This window comes from Globicephala melas, chromosome 14, assembly GCF_963455315.2.
Source record: "Globicephala melas chromosome 14, mGloMel1.2, whole genome shotgun sequence".
In the NCBI taxonomy this organism is placed as follows: domain Eukaryota; kingdom Metazoa; phylum Chordata; class Mammalia; order Artiodactyla; family Delphinidae; genus Globicephala; species Globicephala melas.
The window spans coordinates 70,307,213-70,329,990 of NC_083327.1; the positions used below are offsets into that span (position 1 = coordinate 70,307,213).

The 22,778-nt window shown below is 35.0% G+C and overlaps 1 protein-coding gene across 1 annotated transcript in view; it reads left to right on the forward strand.

The window, feature by feature from the left end:
* The window catches only part of ADGB (androglobin), a 138,814-nt gene that overhangs the window by 100,152 nt on the left and 15,884 nt on the right, over positions 1 to 22,778 (forward strand). Inside the window, exons 26-28 of the mRNA XM_030853230.3 lie at positions 3,864 to 4,048; positions 11,999 to 12,195; positions 14,269 to 14,380. Of these exons, the coding sequence (XP_030709090.1) occupies positions 3,864 to 4,048; positions 11,999 to 12,195; positions 14,269 to 14,380 (494 nt within the window). The remainder of the gene's footprint in view (positions 1 to 3,863; positions 4,049 to 11,998; positions 12,196 to 14,268; positions 14,381 to 22,778) is intronic.

A 22,778-nucleotide genomic window follows, 5' to 3' on the forward strand; every position in this document is an offset into this window, starting at 1 on the left:
AGTGGGATTGCTGGGTCATATGGTAGTTCTATTTTTAGTTTTTTAAGGAAACTCCATACTGTTCTCCATAGTGGCTGTATCAATTTACATTCCCACCAACAGTGCAAGAGGGTTCCCTTTTCTCCACACCCTCTCCAGCATTTATTGTTTCTAGATTTTTTGATGATGGCCATTCTGAGCGGTGTGAGATGATATCTCATTGTACTTTTGATTTGCATTTCTCTAATGATTAATGATGTTGAGCATTCTTTCATGTGTTTGTTGGCAATCTGTATATCTTCTTTGGAGAAGTGTCTATTTAGGTCTTCTGCCCATTTTTGGATTGGGTTGTTTTTTTTGATATTGAGCTGCATGAGCTGCTTGTAAATTTTGGAGATTAATCCTTTGTCAGTTGCTTCATTTGCAAATATTTTCTCCCATTCTGAGGGTTGTCTTTTGGTCTTGTTTATGGTTTCCTTTGCTGTGCAAAAGCTTTGAAGTTTCATTAGGTCCCATTTGTTTATTTTTGTTTTTATTTCCATTTCTCTAGGAGGTGGGTCAAAAAGGATCTTGCTGTGATTTATGTCATAGCGTGTTCTGCCTATGTTTTCCTCTAAGAGTTTGATAGTGTCTGGCCTTACATTTAGGTCTTTAATCCATTTTGAGTTTATCTTTGTGTATGGTGTTCCAAGTATATTTTCTTATGTTTATAGTTGTTTATATATTTTATATACAGGTAAAATTTTAGAGAAAATACTAAACAAAAGCACATAAACTGAGGGCAATAAAAGGGTTGAAGAATTCTCTTTTTAATCTATCTGCTTCTTGTAATATATTTGCATACTGCCTGTTAGAAGAAAGCAAAAAAAAAGGAGAGAAGGAAGGAAATGTGCCAGTAACTAAAAATAACCATTGTGATAAAGTATTTTAACTACTATGATAGGAAACCATTGTATCACACAGCAGGGCCAGTATTAGACTCAGTGATATTGAACCCAATACCTAAATTAGTCATAGCAGCTGGTCCTAAATCTGTCAGGATGAGTTGAGAGGAAGGTGAGGAGAGAACTGCTTGATTAGCACATGTAAAAATTCAGAAATTAGAGAGAATATGACCTTTTCAGTATGATCTTTGTTTTGTTTGCAAAATGGGGTTCTAGGGTGCTATAGCAAGAAGTAAGATCCAGAGGTTGGCAGGGCCCTTTCCTGAAGGGCCTCAAGGCAAGAAGAGATTCAGATTTTACCATAGAGGCACTGAGATGCTTTGGAGGATTTTAAGCAAAATGGCATTAATAGACTGTGTTATAACATTATGTCTGCAACTATGAATTGAAAAAGTACTCTAAATATAATTTCTAAGAACAGAAAAAATGTTAGAACCTTATTGTTATGAAATTATATGTAATCATAAAAGGTACAAAACATGAAAAAAAAAGGAAAAAAGCTCACTCGGAAGACTGCAGTGTGTTGTATGGATGAAGGGAAACATAACTGGAGACAGGGAAACCAGCCACGTAGAAGTTGCAGAATAACCCAGGTGTGTGATCATGGCAAGTGAAATAAGTCAGTGTATTTGTTTACCAACGCTGCCATAACAAAGGCCCACAAACTGGCAACGTAGGTAGCTTACGCAACAGAAATCCTGACTGCCCCAAGTCTGAGATCAAAGTGCCAGCTGGACTGATTCCTACTGAGGGCTGAGAGGGAGAAGATACTCCATGCTTTCTGCTAGCTTCTAGGGGGTTCTAGTCATTGGCATTCTTTGACTCATAGATTTATCACCCTGGTCTTTCTGTTCCTCTTCACGCACCATTCTCCCTGTGTCTCTCTGTCTCCAAACTTCCCCTTTTCATAAGGACCTCATTTTAACTTGATTATCTCTGGGAGATAATCTCTCTAAGAATGGTGACATTGTGAGGGGCTGGGGGTTAGGACTCCAGCATGTTTTTGAGGGGGACACAATTTAACCCATAACAGGCAGTGACAATGAATCTAGAGGAACGAGAAAGGATTTTAAGGTACCAAGGAAGTAAAATTGAGAGCGTTGGTTGATTGGGGTTTGACTCGGGGAACTGTTGGACAGTAAGTGTCATTTACTTAGTTAGAGGTTACAGGAAGAGAACCCCATTGGCTGGTTGGGCAACAGAAAGACAATAAATTCTTTTTTTCTTTTTCTTTTTTTAAAATTTTTTTGGCTGCACTGAGCCTTCCTTGCTGCGTGCGGGCTTTCTCTATTTGCGGTGAGCGGGGGCTACTCTTCGTTCCAGTGTGCGGGCTTCTCATTGAGGTGGCTTCTCTTGTTGCAGAGCACAGGCTCTAGGCACACAGGCTTCAGTAGTTGCAGCACATAAGCTCAGTAGTTGCAGCAAGAGGACCCTAGAGTGCGCAGGCTTCAGTAGTTGTGGCTCACGGGCGCTAGAGCGCAGGCTCAGTAGTTGTGGTGCACGGGCTTAGCTGCTCTGTGGCATGTGGGATCTTCCCGGACCAGGGATCGAACCCGTGTCCCCTGCATTGGCAGGCGGATTCTTAACCACTGTGCCACCAAGGAAGTCCTAAGTCATTTTTAGGTGTTAAACATGGTAGGCCAGTGAAATGTCCAAGGGATACTGCATAGGGGAGTCGGGCTGGAGACACAGATTTGGAACTCATTATGCTGTTTCTGCCCATGAAGTGCCCAGGAAAGTTTGTACAAAGAGAGTCAGATCCAGGACAGAATATTAAGATTCTCTGATATGTATCAGTGATTGTCAGTGTGAGAGAAGTCTAAAAGTAGCACCTCTGAAATAGGAGGTACAAAAGTTATTATGCTCATGGAGAAAAGTTTTTGAAGAAAGAGAAAATGAGGGTTGATTCGACTTTGTCAGATTCTCCTAACAGTTCAGGAAGATGAGAACTGAGGTTTCTATAGGGTGGTGACAAGGTGCTTGACACCATGGCAAGAGCAAGTTTAGCACCTTGGTTGGGGGCAGAGTGGAGTGCTGTGAGCGAGTGGGAGGTGATGAGCCAAGGACAGTGGAAGTTGACAACTCTCCTTAGATTGTTAGCTGGCGAATAAAATAGAGCCGAGACTGGTCAACAGGGTTGATGGAAGATTTTTTTTTTTGGTTTGTTTTTTGTTTTGTTTTGATCTGTCTTTCAGTGGGTGAGAACTGCACAGGTACAAAAGCCAATATCAAGGAGAAATAAAGTGGGGAAATTTAAGATAAGGAAGAGAGAAGATAGAAAAGCAAGTTTCTAGAGAAATTGAAAGTTTTTATAGGGTCCTGAACATTTGCAAAGATTCACCTAAAGTAGGAAAGAACCTCAACAAAACAAGAAACCTCTTAGACTGCATTAAGGGAGGAGTTGGGAAGGAATTAGACTGCACATTTCCAGTCTTTTTTGTAAGACGTTCCCAACCGGCTTGGTTAAAGGGTGAGAGCACAAGCGACAGGTACTACTTCTGACTTCTCTGTATTTTTGTGAAAGAAAATACTGTTAACAGTATTTAACAAACGCTGTAAACAGTGAGGTTTTGAAAGCTACTGCCGGTTGTGCTTTTTGTCCCACTAGAGAGGAGGGCGTAATGGAAAGGTTTGATGTGGCAGTAGTTTGCAGTCTATCAAGTTTTATAAGTGAGTGCTTATTATATCTAAATAAAACGTTACATTTCCTGTTTGGGATATGACGATAATAAACATCCGATATTTAACTTCATTTTACCACAGCATACTGGGATCTTTTGCCAGAGTCTATAATAGCACTAATATTTCCAGGATTTTAACTGACTTTATAAAGTGGTTTTACTTGTAGATTATCATATCAGCAAATGATACAGTTTCTTTTAGCTATTTGAAGGAAAGACCAGCATACTTGTTTATAAAAGTGAATGTTTTTCTTTATAGGTATTCAGTTAAAGTTGCATTACCACATCCTGTTACAATACAGGTACGCACATCCAAACCAGATGCATTCATCAAGCTACAGGTCCTAGAAAATGAAGAAGTTATCGTGAGCTCCACTGGGAAGGGCCAAGTTATCATTCCAGCAATTAACCTCTTGGGGAATGAGAAAGCCTTGAGCTCCCAGTGTAAGTGTGGCTTTTAGAATTGGTTATTTAGATTCATAAACAGATATTTATGTTTATGTAACTGATTTTCTAAATGTTTTAAGATAAAATAGCAAGTAAACATTTAATTGCTAAAATTTGATATAATGGGAAATATTTTTTAAAAACTATTGCTTTTGTGTGCCAAATTAGTCTCTGAAGATCAATAGATTTGTTATAACTGTGCTTTAAAAATTATTACCTGAACCTTCTTAGACTTCTGAATAAGAAATAGATTTTTATTACTTTGAAAACATTTTTTACTTTTATTCCCAATTAATTATTTTTAGAAAATATTCTACTTATTAAAATTAACAGAAACTTTGAAGTTATTACTTGCAATGTAATAGTCACAGGAGCTTTTTTTTTTTTAATGGCGGTATAATTGCTTTACAATGGTGTGTTCGTTTCTGCTTTATAACAAAGTGAATCAGTTATACATATACATATGTTCCCATATCTCTTCCCTCTTGCGTCTCCCTCCCTCCCACCCCCCCATCCCACCCCTCCAGGCGGTCACAAAGCACCGAGCTGATCTCCCTGTGCTATGCGGCTGCTTCCCACTAGCTATCTACCTTACGTTTGGTAGTGTATATATGTCCAGGCTTCTCTCTTGCTTTGTCACAGCTCACCCTTCCCGCCCCCCCATATCCTCAAGTCCATTCTCTAGTAGGTCTGTGTCCTTAGTCCTGTCTTACCCCTAGGTTCTTCATGACATTTTTTTTTTCTTAAATTCCATATATATGTGTTAGCATACGGTATTTGTCTTTCTCTTTCTGACTTACTTCACTCTGTATGACAGACTCTAGGTCTATCCACCTCATTACAAATAGCTCAATTTCATTTATTTTTATGGCTGAGTAATATTCCATTGTATATATGTGCCACATCTTCTTTATCCATTCATCCGATGATGGGCACTTAGGTTGTTTCCATCTCCGGGCTATTGTAAATAGAGCTGCAGTGAACATTTTGGTACATGACTCTTTTTGAATTATGGTTTTCTCAGGGTATATGCCCAGTAGTGGGATTGCTGGGTCATATGGTAGTTCTATTTGTAGTTTTTTAAGGAACCTCCATACTGTTCTCCATAGTGGCTGTACCAATTCACATTCCCACCAGCAGTGCAAGAGTGTTCCCTTTTCTCCACACCCTCTCCAGCATTTATTGTTTCTAGATTTTTTGATGATGGCTATTCTGACTATTGTGAGATGATATCTCATTGTAGTTTTGATTTGCATTTCTCTAATGATTAATGATGTTGAGCATTCTTTCATGTGTTTGTTGGCAGTCTGTATATCTTCTTTGAAGAAATGTCTATTTAGGTCTTCTGCCCATTTTTGGATTGGGTTGTTTGTTTTTTTGTTATTGAGCTGCATGAGCTGCTTGTAAATTTTGGAGGTTAATCCTTTGTCAGTTGCTTCATTTGAAAATATTTTCTCCCATTCTGAGGGTTGTCTTTTGGTCTTGTTTATGGTTTCCTTTGCTGTGCAAAAGCTTTGAAGTTTCATTAGGTCCCATTTGTTTATTTTTGTTTTTATTTCCATTTCTTTGGGAGGTGGGTCAAAAAGGATCTTGCTGTGATTTATGTCATAGAGTGTTCTGCCTATGTTTTCCTCTAAGAGTTTGATACTTTCTGGCCTTACATTTAGGTCTTTAATCCATTTTGAGCTTAGTTTTGTGTATGGTGTTAGGGAATGATCCAATCTCATACTTTTACATGTACCTGTCCAGTTTTCCCAGCACCACCTATTGAAGAGGCTGTCCTTTCTCCACTGTACATTCCTGCCTCTTTTATCAAAGATAAGGTGACCATATGTACATGGGTTTATCTCTGGGCTTTCTATCCTGTTCCATTGATCTATCTTTCTGTTTTTGTGCCAGTACCACACTGTCTTGATTACTGTAGCTTTGTAGTATAGTCTGAAGTCAGGGAGCCGGATTCCTCCAGCTCCGTTTTTCGTTCTCAAGATTGCTTTGGCTATTCGGGGTCTTTTGTGTTTCCACACAAATTGTGAAATTTTTTTTTTAGTTCTGTGAAAAATGCCAGTGGTAGTTTGATAGGGATTGCATCGAATGTATAGGTTGCTTTGGGTAGTATAGTCATTTTCACAATGTTGATTCTTCCAATCCAAGAACATGGTGTATCTCTCCACCTATTTGTATCATCTTTAATTTCTTTCATCAGTGTCTTATAATTTTCTGCATACAGGTCTTTTGTCTCCTTAGGTAGGTTTATACCTAGATATTTTATTCTTTTTGTTGCAATGGTAAATGGGAGTGTTTTCTTGATTTCTCTTTCAGATTTTTCATCATTAGTGTATAGGAATGCCAGAGATTTCTGTGTATTAATTTTGTATCCTGCTACTTTACCAAATTCATTTTAGCTGTAGTAGTTTTCTTGTCACATCTTTAGGATTCTCTATGTATAGTATCATATGTCATCTGCAAACAGTGACAGCTTTACTTCTTCTTTCCGATTTGGATTCCTTTTATTTCCTTTTCTTCTCTGATTGCTGTGGCTAAAACTTCCAATACTATGTTGAATAAGAGTGGTGAGAGTGGGCAACCTTGTCTTGTTCCTGATCTTAGTGGAAATGCTTTCAGTTTTTCACCATTGAGGATGATGTTGGCTGTGGGTTTGTCATATATGGCCTTTATTATGTTGAGGAAAGTTCCCTCTATGCCTACTTTCTGCAGGGTTTTTATCATAAATGGGTGTTGAATTTTGTCAAAAGCTTTCTCTGCATCTATTGAGATGATCATATGGTTTTTCTCCTTCAATTTGTTAATATGGTTTATCACATTGATTGATTTGCGTATATTGAAGAATCCTTGCATTCCTGGAATAAACCCCACTTGATCATGGTGTATGATCCTTTTAATGTGCTCTTGGATTCTGTTTGCTAGTATTTTGTTGAGGATTTTTGCATCTATGTTCATCAGTGATATTGGCCTGTAGTTTTCTTTCTTTGTAACATCCTTGTCTGGTTTTGATATCAAGGTGATGGTGGCCTCGTAGAATGAATTTGGGAGTGTTCCTCCCTCTGCTATATTTTGGAAGAGTTTGAGAAGGATAGGTGTTAGCTCTTCTCTAAATGTTTGATAGAATTCGCCTGTGAAGCCATCTGTTCCTGGGCTTTTGTTTGTTGGAAGATTTTTAATCACAGTTTCAATTTCAATGCTTGTGATTGGTCTGTTCATATTTCCTATTTCTTCCTGATTCAGTCTTGGCAGGTTGTGCATTTCTAAGAATGTGTCCATTTCTTCCAGGTTGTCCATTTTATTGGCATAGAGTTGCTTGTAGTAACCTGTCATGATCTTTTATATTTCTGCAGTGTCAGTTGTTACTTCTCCTTTTTCATTTCTAATTCTATTGATTTGAGTCTTCTCCCTTTTTTTCTTGATGAGTCTGGCTACACAGGAGCTTTAATAAACAAATTATTTCTGAAATAATGGACAACAGTGATACTCTGAGATATATTCAGTTTTTTGTTTTTTGTTTTTATGGTACATGGGCCTCTCACTGTTGTGGCCTCTCCCGTTGCGGAGCACAGGCTCCAGACACGCAGGCTCAGCGGCCATGGCTCACGGGCACAGCCACTCTGCAGCATGTGGGATCTTCCCTGCCCAGGGCACGAACCCGTGTCCCCTGCATCGGCAGGTGGACTCTTAAACACTGTGCCACCAGGGAAGCCCTATTCAGTTATTTTAAGAACTTGATTCTGAGTATAAAAATAACGCATGTGGGATCTTCCCTGCCCAGGGCACGAACCCGTGTCCCCTGCATCGGCAGGTGGACTCTTAAACACTGTGCCACCAGGGAAGCCCTATTCAGTTATTTTAAGAACTTGATTCTGAGTATAAAAATAACACATGTCCAATGTAGAAAATTTGAAAAATAGAAAATTTGAACAATGCAACAAGAAATCCCTTGTAATCATGCAGAAAAAATACTGTTAGTATTTTAGCTTTTATGCCTCCATTGTCTACTTTTGCATTCTCATTTTAAACAAAACTATGATTTTACCAATTTTGGTAACGGGTATTTCTTCTTAAAAGTCTAACTTTTTATTTGGCATTGGTTGGGAATCTCCAAACTTATGTTAAATAAGAGTGATGATGATATATTTCCTTTTCTTAAATAGAAAGGCTTATAACATTTAAGTATTATGTTTGTTGTTGACTTCTAATAATTGCCCTTTTTAACATTTAAGAAAGTTTTTCTACTGACAGCTTAGAATTTTAATATGGGATGGGTTTGGAACTTTATTAATTACTTTATTGTCGTTTATAGAAATCATCAAATGTTATCCCTTTGAATTTCATAAATTAATTTTTAATTTGGAATCATTCTTGAAATAAAATGTATTTGTCTATAATATTTTAATAAATTCCTATGTTTAGAATATACTGTTTTATTTAGTTTGTTAGATCATATTTTCTCTTTAACTTTTAACATTTATAATATTTTTACAATTTCCAAATAACTCTTTTGGCTAGTCTTTTCTTGTTAACATCTTAATTAATTTTTTGGAGTTAGAAAGTGTGGCTGTATATTTTCTATTTTGAGGATTGCGTAGATGTTTTTACTGTGGTGTAATTCAAATCAATTTTGGTTAGTGTTACACTTAGGTTTATAAAGAACACATGCTCTATTTTGAAGGTAAATAATTTGATGTCTAAATACACACACACACACTCTCTGTACACTTATATATGTACATATATATATAAAATAAAACTTGGTAGCTGAAATATCTAAAAATTTAAATTGTCATTTACGTTTCATCTTATTGGCTTGTAAATTTCTGAAAAAGTAAAAATCTATCTCTAATATTTTTCATTTTACATATTTCTATATTACATTGCTAGTTGCATAAAGTTCTACATTTGCTTTATATTTATTGATATGTTGTATTTTTAAAATGAATGTAAAGCAGTCTTTTTTCAACTTTAATAGATTGTCTGACATTAACACTTGTTCTTCCATTTGTTATCATTTGCATGTTCATTTTGGTTCATACATTTAGTTTTTCAACCTTTCTGTTATAAATGGGTATTTTTTTCCACTCAATCAAAGACTCTAGTCTCTGAAATAGAGTAATATAATCCATTTACATTTTTCTCTTTTTTTTTTTTTTTTTTTAGAAGATGTTGGGGGTAGGAGTTTTTTTGCTGTGTTGGGTCTTCGTTTCTGTGCAAGGGCTTTCTCTAGTTGTGGCAAGCGGAGGCCATTCTTCATCGCAGTGCACGGGCCTCTATCGCGGCCTCTCTTGTTGTGGAGCATAGGCTCCAGACGCGCAGGCTCAGTAGTTGTGGCTCACAGGCCTAGTTGCTCTGTGGCATATGGGATCCTCCCAGACCAGGGCTCGAACCCATGTCCCCTGCATTAGCAGGCAGATTCTCAACAACTGCGCCACCAGGGAAGCCCCTCCATTTACATTTATTTTGATAAATATGCTTTTTCTGAATTCTGTCATCATGTTTTGTTTTAAAATTTATTATATCTTCTAGCTGACCTTTACCTAACTATTTGGTGGCTGGTACTCTTCCTGATCTCTCATTTTTCCCAATATTGTTTATGCTGATTATCTCAAGTATATAAGCAAATTACTAAAAAGAACTGTCTTTTACCTATTTTCTGTCTAATATTGATACTTTTCCTTTTTGTCCTTTCTAAAATAAATGCAAACAAGGCAGGGCTCTTTTTCTTCTCTCTTATTGACCCTGGAAACAGTGTTTGAGTTGTCATTGCAGCCCAAGGATATTCCTTTTCAATATGAAATAAGAATTTGGAGGAGCGGAGAATTGAGTCCATTTAGGACTAAGAATACACATAAATTTTATCATTTGATAGCTATATTCATTTACTAGGGCTGCTGTAGCAATTTACCACACACTGGGTGGCTTGAAACAACAAAGATGTATTCTCTCACAGTTCTGGAAGGCAGAAGTCCAAAATCAAGGTGTTATCAGAGCCATATCTCCATCAAAGCCTCTATGAGAGAATCCTTCCTTGCCTCTTCTAACCATTGTTGGCTCCTGGCATTTCTTGGCTTGTGAGAGCATATCTGTGCCAATGTCTGCCCCTGTCTTCACATGACTTTCATTCTGTGTAGCTGTGTCTTCTCCTTTTCTCTTTTAAGGATGCTCATCATAGGATCTAGGGTCCTCTTTAATCCAGGTTGATCTCATGGTGGAATCCTTACCTTAATTATAGCTGCAAACACCCTTTTGTCAAATGAGGTTACATACTGAGGTTCTAGGTGGACATATGTCTTTGGGGGGGGGTCACTATTCCACCCACTACAGCATTGTACCATAGGTCACTTAGCCTCTGTTCAGTTTTTTTTCTTTATTCTTTGCTTCCATTTAGATCATCTCTATTGCTTTTTTTCAAGTTTACTAATCTTTTCTTCTAAATTTGACAATGTTTAAGTCCATCCAGGAATGTCTCATTTCAGTTATAGTCAACTCTAGAATTTCTTTTTATTTTTTATATAGTTCATTTCTCTGTTAATATTCACCATTTGTTCTTTCATTATGTCAACCTTTTCCCTTAAATCCTTAAACACATTTTTAATCACTATTTTAAAGTCCTTGTTTGCTAAGTCCAACATCTGTGTCAGCTCTAAGGGTATTTCTATTGACTTTTTTCTGTTGGTTACATTGTGCACTGTCCATTGTATTTGCTACGTTACCAAGACTCTAGATTATGCTGTCTTCATCAAAAGAGTGTTGAATTTTGTTCTGGCAGACAGTTTACTGACAGTTTAGCTTAATCCTATCAAAACTTTGTTCTAAGCTTTCTTAAGTCAGGTCTAGAGTTTCCATTACTCCAGGGCTAGGGTAGCTCTAAAGAATACCCTTTCTTGAGTTTCAGCTGAATGCTCTGTGTTTTCATTAAATTTTCTTCATTTTGGCAGAACTCCAATGTCTCTCAACTCAACACTGCAACCTTCAGAATCTCCATTAAACTCACAATCTTCCAGTAATGTCTACCAGGCATCGTTAGGTATTTGTACAAACGAAGTTTAAAATTCAGCTAAAGACTCAAGTAGACCCCTATGCATATTTGTGAGTTCCTTTGCTGCTCCGATGACTGCTTTCTGGTACCCTGCCTCACAAATTCTAATTGTCTCAGGAGCCTCAAATTCCAATCTTTGCTTCCTAAATCTGACAACACAGCTGTTCACTGTTTGAACTCTATTTCCCTGTGCCATGGGTGAGAAGATCTTCACGGGCAGAAATGTGGGAAAGTGGAGAGATCATCTTGAATATTGCCCTTCTCTCAAGGATCACAGTCCTGGGCTGTCTATTGTCCTCCGGCTTAAAGCAGTTGTTTTATGCATTTTGTCCAAATTTATCATTTTTATGGTATAAAAATAAATCCAATGCCCATTATTCTGTCATGGTTGGAATCCAAATTTCCCTGTGTGCTTCACTTATGTTTCCTCAATACATGTTTGATGAATTAATTAACATCCAGCACATATCTATTTGTATCCCTTCCAATGGTATTTATATTATCTGTTAATTACGAAATACTGACTGTAAAAATTAAAAATTACAGTAACATACACACACATAGTATTAAACGCTGAAGAAGTCAGAGTGTGTGGTATTAGCTTATTGTCATTCGAGCGGCACAGAATGAATGAGAAATTGTTGAATTGTTGTATAATCTTTTATCAATCAGTGGTGGCTCAGAATATGCATTGCTCTATGCAAGTCATATACCATTACACTAAGTTTCTTTAAGACCAGAATATTTTCAAGAAGCCAGTGATGTTGGTTTTTATCTCATTAAAACAAAACAAATTGACCTGTCCCTTTGAGTGTTCTATAAGGATATAACTAAATAACACAGTCAGTAATAACTATGCATTCCACATATCTTAACTTAATCCTAATATTTCTCATATTCAGCTAGCAAGCAAGTTCTTTCAACTCATGCTTCATTCAAGAAAGAGCAAGAATTTTACGTTAAGAAGAAATCTGTCCCAGGAGGTCATAAATCCTATAAAAGACCTGGAAGTGCAATAGTAGACACTGGTCAGCCTATTTTGGATGAGGAAACTATCTCTGTACCCACTATAGAAGAAAATGCTAGCACACCACAGCAGGTAATTTACATTTAAAAGAACTATTTAATGGTACTGCTCATAAAAATTTAACGTAAATTGCAACAATTATTTTCCTAAAAATTGTTCATGTATAATACTTTTTATAAGTAGTGCCACTAGTGTATAACCAGAATTGAAGAATTATTGAAAATTTTCTCTGTGCCAAGATTTTAAAATATGTGGCAAATTTAATTTTTATACTAACCCTATAATGTAATGTTATTATCTTACATTATATATGAGTTAGTGGTTATGAGACTTTGGAAAAGTTCATATATTAAGAAAAACATACTTGCATGTGCCTTAAATTGAAGAAATAAAGGACAATGCATATAATTTAAGGCAGCAAAAGAAAACATGATTTATCCATTGAAAACCAAGAAAATAAATTAACTAATTAAAAGAAATAAAAACAAAATGCCAAAAATAAATCCTAATATGGCAGTAATTAAAATAAATGCAAATGGATTATTAATCAATTAGAAGGATAAAATTTTAACGTTAGATAAAAAATAAGATCCAACTGTAAGTAGTCTAAAGGTGACACTTTTAAACAAAATAGCACAGAAAGTTTAAACTTCAACCAAAAGAGAGCTGTGATGATATTTTAATATCTCAATACATAGGATTCATGGGGGATATTATATAAAAATAAAAGGAAAAATAAAGCAGTATGACCATAACTGACATATAGGCACCTCACTGCCTAGACTCAATAAATAAAAAGCAAAACTATTAGAGCTGTAGAGAAAAATAAGTTAACAATTGAGTTGAATATTTTAACACATATCTTTCAGAAACAAGTAGATCAAGCTGAAAAACAATATATTTGATCATTAGGATATGAAGTATTAAGTAGAAGCTTAATCTTTTAGATATCTATATAGAACACTCCACCTAATAAAAGAGAATATACTTTTTCATAGAACACACAGGAAGCCTCAATAAAAACCAAACTATACTGTGTAAATGTTATCTGAACATAATGCAACAGTAATTAGTAATTAACTGCTTAAAATCCCATAAATGTGAAAACACAGTGAAATATACTAAATAATTCTTTAGTTTAAAAAAATCATTAAAAAAAGAAACTATTAAATACAAAGGACTCCATAAAAATAAAAAACTACAAATCAAAATTTGTAAGCCACATCTAAAGTAGCATTCAGTGGAATGTTGACTTTCAAATTAATTCGTCAGAAAGTATGAATGATTAAACAAATGAACTAAGCTATTAAAACAAAAGGTTAGAAAAAGAGTAAAAGAATAACTCAAAAATAAGAAAAAGTTTTAATAAAAATGAGAGTAGAAATTAATGAAATAGGGAATAAAATTTAGGAAAATTAATAAAACCTATGCTTTCTTATGATTAATAAAGTAAACATGCTTCTTGTAAGACTAGTCAAGTAAGAAAAAAAGAAAGAAAATATAAATAAATCAAATACAGAACAAAAAATTAGGATAGAGGTATAAATGCAAACAACAGGTTTTAAAAAAAGTTTAAGTATTATATACAACTCTATACTAGCAATTTAAAACTGACAAAAATTGTTTCAAATGTAAAATTCCTGGAGTTGGGGGAGGAATGGCATACCTGCTCCAGTAAAAAAAAAGAAAATATAAAATAATAAGAATAAATAAGAATAATAAAACTGAAATGATAATCAAAGTTTTACCTTTCCAAAAAGCTATAGGCCTAACTGCTTTACAGGATAGATCTAACAGACTTTTGAGGAGTAAATTGTTCTAGAAAACAGAAAAAAAATACAAACCTTCCAATCCTTTCTAAGAGATTAATATAATTCTGATTCCAAAACTGATAAGTAGCAAAAGTAAAATAAGTAAATTTCATTTATAAACATGAATGCAAAAGTTATAAATACTAGAATATATGATGGTAAGTATTCGTGGGGTTGTGAGGATAAACTTTTATAGACTGTGGTATTATAGAATTTTGGAGAACATCTGACAGTATCTAATTAAAGTATTATTATATGATCCAGAAAATATGCATTTATTATGTGCCTAAAATCCTATGTTTATTTTTATTGTTTATTGCATTTTATTTCCTAGGTATACAAGTATATTATACAGTGTTTGGTGTTGTATAACAGTTGGCCTCTCACTGAAAGTCAACTGATGTTTGTTCAAGCACAAAAAGACTTAGAGAAAAATGATAACAAAGGTATGTCACCCTAAATGTTATTCATGTGTTTTATATCTTCTAGAAATATTTAACAATAAATTTATCATGTAATTATTAAAACCTTATTGCTTACAATTTGTACTTTAATCCAGTGGCATTTCCTGTTCTGTTAATTGATTACATGTTTCAAAATCTTGCTGTTTGGTTTATAAAAACCAAAAATATATGATTGTTTAGGGCTAGTTTAAACAAATTTGTCCAGTTAGTAAAAATTACTAGATGATTATCTAACAAAGGTACAGGAAACTTTTCTAGTTATAAAATTATGTTTGTCCAAGTTTTGGGGAAAGTATAACTTTAAAGATAAGTTTTTAAAAATATTTAAAAGAAGGAGAATCTCCTACTGAAAGAAGATTCAGGTTTATTTTTTAAAATGTAAACTACTCTTAATATTCCTGAGAAGGAAATGATAGTTTGATGCTTTAGACTAAAAAAAAAATTTGAAATAGCCTCTACTCCTAAGCACTATATCACATTATGCAGTATAATAATTAAATCTGAAGGAATGAGTATTTTCAATGTATATTCTTTTCAAATTTTAAGCAAGATTGCCTAATCATAAAAATTAACATATGTACATTATTTTTAAAATAAAACTATACAATACAAAAGAGCATACTACAACACCAAAAGCTGGTGAGGATACAGAGCAACAGGAATTCTCATACATTGATAGCGGGAATACAAAATGGTACAGCCAAGTTGGAAGACAAGTTTCAAGGTTTCTTTTCTTTTAATTAATTTTTATTGGAGTATAGTTGATTTACAATGTGTGTTAGTTTCTGCTGTACAGCAAAGTGAATGTTATACATATACATATATCCACTCTTTTTTAGATTCTATTCCCATATAGGTCATTACAGAGTTTTGAGTAGAGTTCCCTGTGCTATCCAGTAGGTAGGTCTTTGTTGATGATCTATTTTATCTATACTAGTGTGTATATGTTAATTCCCAACCCTCAATTTACCCCACCCCCACCCCCTTTCCCCTTTGGTAACCATAAGTTTGTTTTCTATATCTGTGACTCTATTTCTGTTTTGCAAATAGGTTCATTTGTATCATTTTTTTAGATTCCACATATAAGCAATATCATATGATCTTTGTCTGACTTACTTCACTCAGTATGACAATATCTAGGTCCATCCATGTCACTGCAAATGGCATTATTTCATTCTTTTTTATGGTTGAGTAATATTCCATTGTATATATGTGCCACATCTTCTTTAACCATTCCTCTGTCGATGGACATTTAAGTTGCTTCCATGACCTGGCTATTGTAAATAGTGCTGCAGTGAACAATGAGGTGCATGGTTTCTTATGAAACTAAAAATGCATTTACTGTTGTGAAATAAAATTCACATTGTATGGCATGACAAGAAATATGTGAACATAAAAAATGTTCTCTGCCCTTTTGTCTCCTCTCTCCCCTCTACTGTGCATTGTGCATCTGCATTATACATCTACCAAACCTCCCCCATCAGCAGAAATACCTTCTCAACCATAAAAAGCAACATTCTCCTGGCATCAACAAGACAACTCCTAAAGGATAACATTCCTTCTTGATCTTGTAAGGGGACAAGATGACACTTAGATCTGGATTGTGTAAACTGTCAATAATTCATCATTTAATGTACAGCCCTCTGTCTCAAAAACCTTATATAACTATGCCTTGACTTCTAATGGGTGGAACAGTTTTCAGAGCTTTCTGAAATGCTGTTCCTGGGTTATAATCCTCAATTTGACTCGAAAAACTTTTCCATTTCTTTCTTAGATCAACTAATTAATTTTTCATTGACACTATGTAACCAGTAACTGTGCTCTTTAGTATTTACACAAAAGAGTTGAAAACTGAATTCTGGTTTAAGATGGTGACATAGGATGCTCCTGAATTTACCTCCTCCCATAGAAACAGATACACAGCTGATTACCTCCTACACATCAGGCAAATGGAAAAACTCACACCAAAACGTATCGTAAAGGTTGAGATATACTCTCGCCATAAACCCCACACCCAGCATAGTGACATACAATTGGAAGGGAACTCACAACACCCAAAGCAAAGGGTTTGGACTGAATGTCTAGTGCTCCAGCTATTAAAATTTCCACATGAGTGACTGGCACCCAAAACACCTAGCTCTAAAGGCCAATGGGGTTTTGTCCACCAAGACCCATAAGACTATATAGCAAATAGTTCTTAGTAGGCTTCCAAGGATGCTCTGGCCTCCAGGGCTCAGTGCAGAGACAGCAGACAGAACTGCCCATCTCCCAGTTTTTCCCTGAAAGGTCTATTTGCATACTTTAAAAGCTACTGCCTGAAGGTCTGGCTTCTAATCCAATATATTTTTTTAATGTTTGTACTACCCACAGACATGTGTACATTCAATGTCGTCTCTATCAAAATTACAGTGGCATTTTTCACAGAAAAAGTAAAATCCTAAAATTTGTATATAACTACAAACTAGAAGAAAACATAGGGGATAAAATCCTTGACATCAGTCTTAATGATAATTTTTTGGTATCGATACCAAAAGTATAAGCAACAAAAGCAAAAATAAACAAGTAGGACTACATCAAACTAAAAAGCTTCTGCACAGCAAAGGAAACCATCAATAAAATTAAAAGCAAGTTATGGAATGGGAAAAAATATTTGCAAACCATATATCTGATAAAAGGTTAATATCCAATATATATAAAGAATTCATACAATTCAATATCAAAAGGAGAAACAATCCAATTAAAAAATGGGCAGAGGACCTGAATAGACATTTTTCCAAGGAATACATACGGATGGCCAACAGACACACAAAAAGATGCTCAACATCACTAAACATTAGGGAAATGTAATTCAGAACCACAATGAGATTTTACCTCACATTTGTTAGGATGGCTATTATCAAAAAGATAAGAGGTAGCAGGTACTGGCAAGAATATGGAGAATGGGGAACACTTTGTACACTGTTAGTAGAAATGTATATTGGTGCAGCCATTATGGATGGAGGATGAAGTTTCCTCAAAAAATTAAAACTATAACTGCCATATGATCTAGCAAATCCACTTCTGGGTATATATCCTAAGGAAATGAAAACATTATCTCCAAGAGATATCTGCACCTACATGTTCATTGCAGCATTATTTACAATAGCCAAGACATGCAAACAGCCCAAGTGTCCATTGATTGATGAATGGGTAAAGAAATTGTGGTAGGTATGCACAATGGAATATTATTCAGCCATAAAAAGAAGAAAAACCTGTCTTTCACAACAACATGAATGAAGCTTGAGGACATTACGATAAGAGAAAATAAGTCAGACAGAGAAGACAAATGCTGTATGATCTCACTTACATGTGGAATCTGAAATAATGGAACTCATAGAAACATTGAACAGATTGGTGGCTGCCAGAGAGGTGGCTGCGGGACATAGAAATTGAGTAAAAGTGCTCAAAAGGCACAAACTTCCATTTACATGATAAATAAGTCCTGGGAATGTAATGTACGTTTCTCAAGTTCAAACTGTCCGACACAGATGGATTTTCAGTAACGGAACACGGTAGTATAATTTATGAACTAGAGTAATGTAAAATGTAGATCTTGATTATGGTACAAAATTAATAATATGAATTAAGTTTTTAAAAGGAAGTTAACATTAAGTGGAGAAATACAGTAGAGTGGCTAACTACTGTACATTCCACTACCTGAAACTGGGTTATCACCTGCAAAATTAGAATAACCCCTATATTATATAATAACTCCTCTATTTCAAAGTTGTTTGGAAGATTCAAGATAATATATATAAAGTTCCTAGAACCTAGTAGCACTTCAGAAAACGGCTTTATCATTATTGTGTATTCCAACTAGAAAATAAGTCTTTAGGAATAATTATATGTCTTCTTTTTTGACATCACATTTGACAAGTTTATGTTGGAATGATCAGCTGCTAAAATTAAATGACACCTTGTGTCACCTAATACATTTTTTGCTGAAAGTAGAAAAGCAATTCAGGATTGAATTGTATTTAAAATGAACCAGGAAAATTATCTATTTGAAAGAATATGTTTCAATCTGTTTGAAAGTTAAGTGGCTTTTGAATTCAGAATAATCCTTCTCTAATTTCATGTTTATAAATATGTTTTTTTAGTTAGCCAATTTGTTTAAATTAAAACATATCAATATGCCCACTTCCACTTGTCAATTATAGTTACAACTCATAACCTACAAACTTTAACCTTAAGAGTGTGATATATTTTAGAGAAATTAAGTTATTAATGTCTTAAAATTATTCACTTAGCTTGCTTTTCAATTTAAAATATATCAAACATAAATTGGTCAAGTGTTTTTTTATTTGTACATTGATGACCCAATTTAAAATTTTATGTAGATTAAATGGAAATGTTGCCCTATTTACTGATTTAATTTATATGAGAAATAAAATATATAATTTTTTAAAATATATAATTTAATTTTTTTCAAAATTTTACATCTTTATAACTCATGATAAAATATAAGGCCTGAAACATTTATTATGAGAAATAAAATATATAATTTTTTAAAATATATAATTTAATTTTTTTCAAAATTTTACATCTTTATTAACTCATGATAAAATATAAGGCCTGAAACATGGTACAACCTAGGCTATTTCTATTATAAAATTTTAGGAAGTTTGGCCTCTGGTTAACATGAAGCAACAGTGCCACCTTTAGTATATTTCAATACTTAAGTTTCAGTAAAAATTGCTTACTTTCACTTAAGAAAATAGAAAATGGAGAATCTTGAGCAGGTAATACTTAGTGATATCATCTGCCTTTATACATAATTAGCGGTCTTGTTATTTTGAGTCCTTTTGTTTATATTGCTGGCCTGCATACTTGAAGTTCTAATCTATTCGCATTAAACTTTATCATTCTCAAAAGTGTTTGGTTTCAAGTCCCACTGCTAACTTTGTTAGCAGGATTATAACATTATTTCCTGAACTCTAATAAATATTATATTATTGCTTTTTCTTAGGCACAATACATGCATGGTGTATCCAGTTCAGAGTATTTGAAGAAACCAAGCATTGTAGATACTATATATATTTACTATATATATTTATATATTCATATATACATGGCGTTTCTGTTTACATTTACCAAGTGTGATTGTAGTTGGTAAATGTATACTTTGTTGTAAACAAGTTTTCTAGTTGAGAAATTATATTAATGTTCAAATCCCAACCACTTTTAGTTTCTGGATATATAAATCTAAGCACTGAATTTTAATCATAAAATCAAAATTATATTTCTGTAATTCTCCTAATTACATGACTATGCAAAGCAGGGTCACATTTTTCACAATTTTGACCTACTAGGATATTTATTCTTGCATCTGACTGACATATATGCTCCCAACACATACAGATTCCCTATAAAGCTTTACATATTAAACTTAGGCCATCTGATAATGAATACATACTATGAGTTCAGCCCTACACTAGGTGAAATTAGGAATTTAAAATGAAGTATGTAATGATATCCTCACCTTTGTTGAACTTGTAATTCCTGGAAGAAAAAGTTACCATATTGTAAGCCATTAAATAATATGGAAATTATTTTACTGTATATATTAATAATGTAAAGAAAGAGGATGGTATACACCTGCTGTGTGCCTCACACTCTAGTAAATGTTCACATATGTAAACTTGAATATTAGAGTATGTTAATTTGAGTGGAATCAAACATGCCTAAATGTATGACTCAAACACTAAGAATTATGGGTAGTGAGAAAAAGAAAGCACCAGAAATACCTAATGGAGCAGCTTGAGATTCCATTTCATCTGACATCTGTTAACATCTTAAAAACCTGGGGTGTATGATACTAGGTAAGATCCTATTTTAAATGTTTTTTATTGATTTTTTTTAAAGCCTGTGGCACAGTCTTAGGTTTCAAGTTTTATGAATACAATAAACCTGCCAAAGTTAACCTACAGTGGCCGATCCAGGATTCACTTCTAAGTCTTTTGATTATTTGACCAAAGGATTTTCCCTAGCACAACACTTCTCAGCAGGCTGGGATTGTTGGCAGAAAGGCAAGCTGCCCCCTTGTAAAATCACGGTGCTTACAGTCCACTTGCGGTTGTGCAGTTGCTCTGTGCCCACTTTGAAAGCAGCCAATAACTGGCACCAAGTGAAATAAGATCTGGATTCTTCGCAATTACTGTTTTACTTTGCTGATGGGGTGACTTACAAGACTCCGATTTTGAAAGGGACTGACATGTCCTTTGAACTGTTACTTGAATGCTGATTCAATTTATCAGTTGGGAGAGTCTGAGTAAATTACATAAACTCTCTGAACCTACCCTGCTGGGATTCTTTGAGAATTAAAAGAGAAAGAACATCGTAGGGATTCAACAAATATCATTTGCTCTCCCAGTACTTGGGTATTTGTTAGAAAAAATAATAGAACATAAAGCGAAATCCTTCATATTGGGAAAAGGTAATTATACCCTCCTAAATGTAAACCCGTGTTTCTCTAAGTGCAGTCCTTGGACCAGCAGCCTCAGAACTACCTGGGTACTTGTTACAAAGCAAATTTGGGGGCTCCGCCTCATACCTTCCAAATCAGAAACTTTGGGGGGTGGGGTCCAGAAATCTGTTTCTTAACAAGCCCTTCAGGTGGTTCTGACACAGGCTAAAGTGTGAAAACCACTCTTGTAAAGGAACCTTCAGCTTCACTGAACTCTAATTCACTGGTATTCTTCCCTTCCGCCCATCCCCTTGCAACATTTGCTTCCAAGGAAAGGGAAAACTGTATACATTTCTTAAAGCAGTGTTTCTCTAAGTATGAATCAGAACCACCTGAGATAGTTTTTAAAGCTGTACATTCCTGGGCCCCATATCAAACTCTAAGGGGTTGGACTCTCTGGGGTTTGGGCTTCAAGACCTACATTTTCCAGACTCCCTAGTGATTCATACATTCATCAAATTTGTGAACTGCTGCTTTACAGTAAGCATAGCATAACTGGTAACACAGTTGTCTGGCTGCACAAGATAAAAAGAATGAATTCTTCTACTCCGGTTTTTATGAGGTACTATTATGTAGCATTGGCCACAGATAGATCTCTAAACTGTAGTTAACTCCTGATTTTGCTGGCATTGAGATCTCTGGGACCTGGATTTAAGTGAGGTGGTAGCTGTGGCCACTGAGACTGGTCGAAGCCCAGTCACCTCATATTGGGCGAAGAGCTGGTACTGCACCATGTCTATATAGCAGAGACAGCATGAGGAGCCTCTGCAGGGAAGCGGTGCTGAAATAAACGGGCTTCCATTTCTGTGCAAATAGTGTTTCTTCAACCTCAAAGTTTTTGGTTAACAAAGGATATCAAAGAACCAAAGAGAAAATATGTCCTTTGCAGCCTCTCTACATTCTATCCTGGGTTTCTGATAAAAGGTGATTTTACTGTGTGGCTTCCTATAAAAATCTTTGTCTTCTTTTCTTCTTTCTTTTTCTCTTGATTCAGTTTCTATGGCTCATCATTTCTACCCTTGTGCCTCATTCTTACTCTTAACCTTATTTTCATTCTGTGGTCTCATTATTTTCACTTTTCTGCTCACAAGTTAAATCAGTCCACTTTTTTCTTTGCCTACTCATCACACTCAAGAGCTGAGCTGTTTAGTATGGAATCTCACATACTCCACAGAGTTTTTTGATATTTCATGCTCTTATGACAAGGTCTCCAGGCAGCTGTGAGAGACCTGGCCTATGTGAGTTCTCCGTTCTCTCAGGACTCTGCCCCAGGCAAACAGCATGCAGAGATAACTCAGAAGCTTCAAATAAGAAGAGAAATCCAGGAGGACACCAATGGAAATAGCAGGAAAAAGGACTCCAAAAATTTACTCCTCCATAAAAACAATGAAAAAACTGGCAGAGATGATCAGAATCAACTTTTCAGAATTCTGGAAATTAACAAAGGCTTTATTCAAGAAAAACAGCCATATCTCTTTAAGAACAGTAAGCTTTATGACATTTTTACTTGCCCCAGTCCCATCCCCTGGTCTCCAGCCAGCAGTAATCTTAAAAACTAACAGCCTGTATTCCTGGTACAGGAAAATGGAACTGAATCTCTTTCAAAGCCTCATTCCCAGAAAAACAAAAACTGAAAAAATTTGTCACTGACAAACTTGCCCTATGAGAAATACTGAAGGAAATCGTTCAGGCTGAAATCAAAGGACACTATGCAGTAACTTGTATCCACATGAAGAAATAAAGTGCACCATAAGGGAAACTTAAAAATACTTAGAGATGAATGAAAAACAACTAACAACATACCAAAACTTATGAGATACAATGAAAGCAGTACTAAGAGGGAACTTTATAGCTATAAATTCTTACATTTAAAAT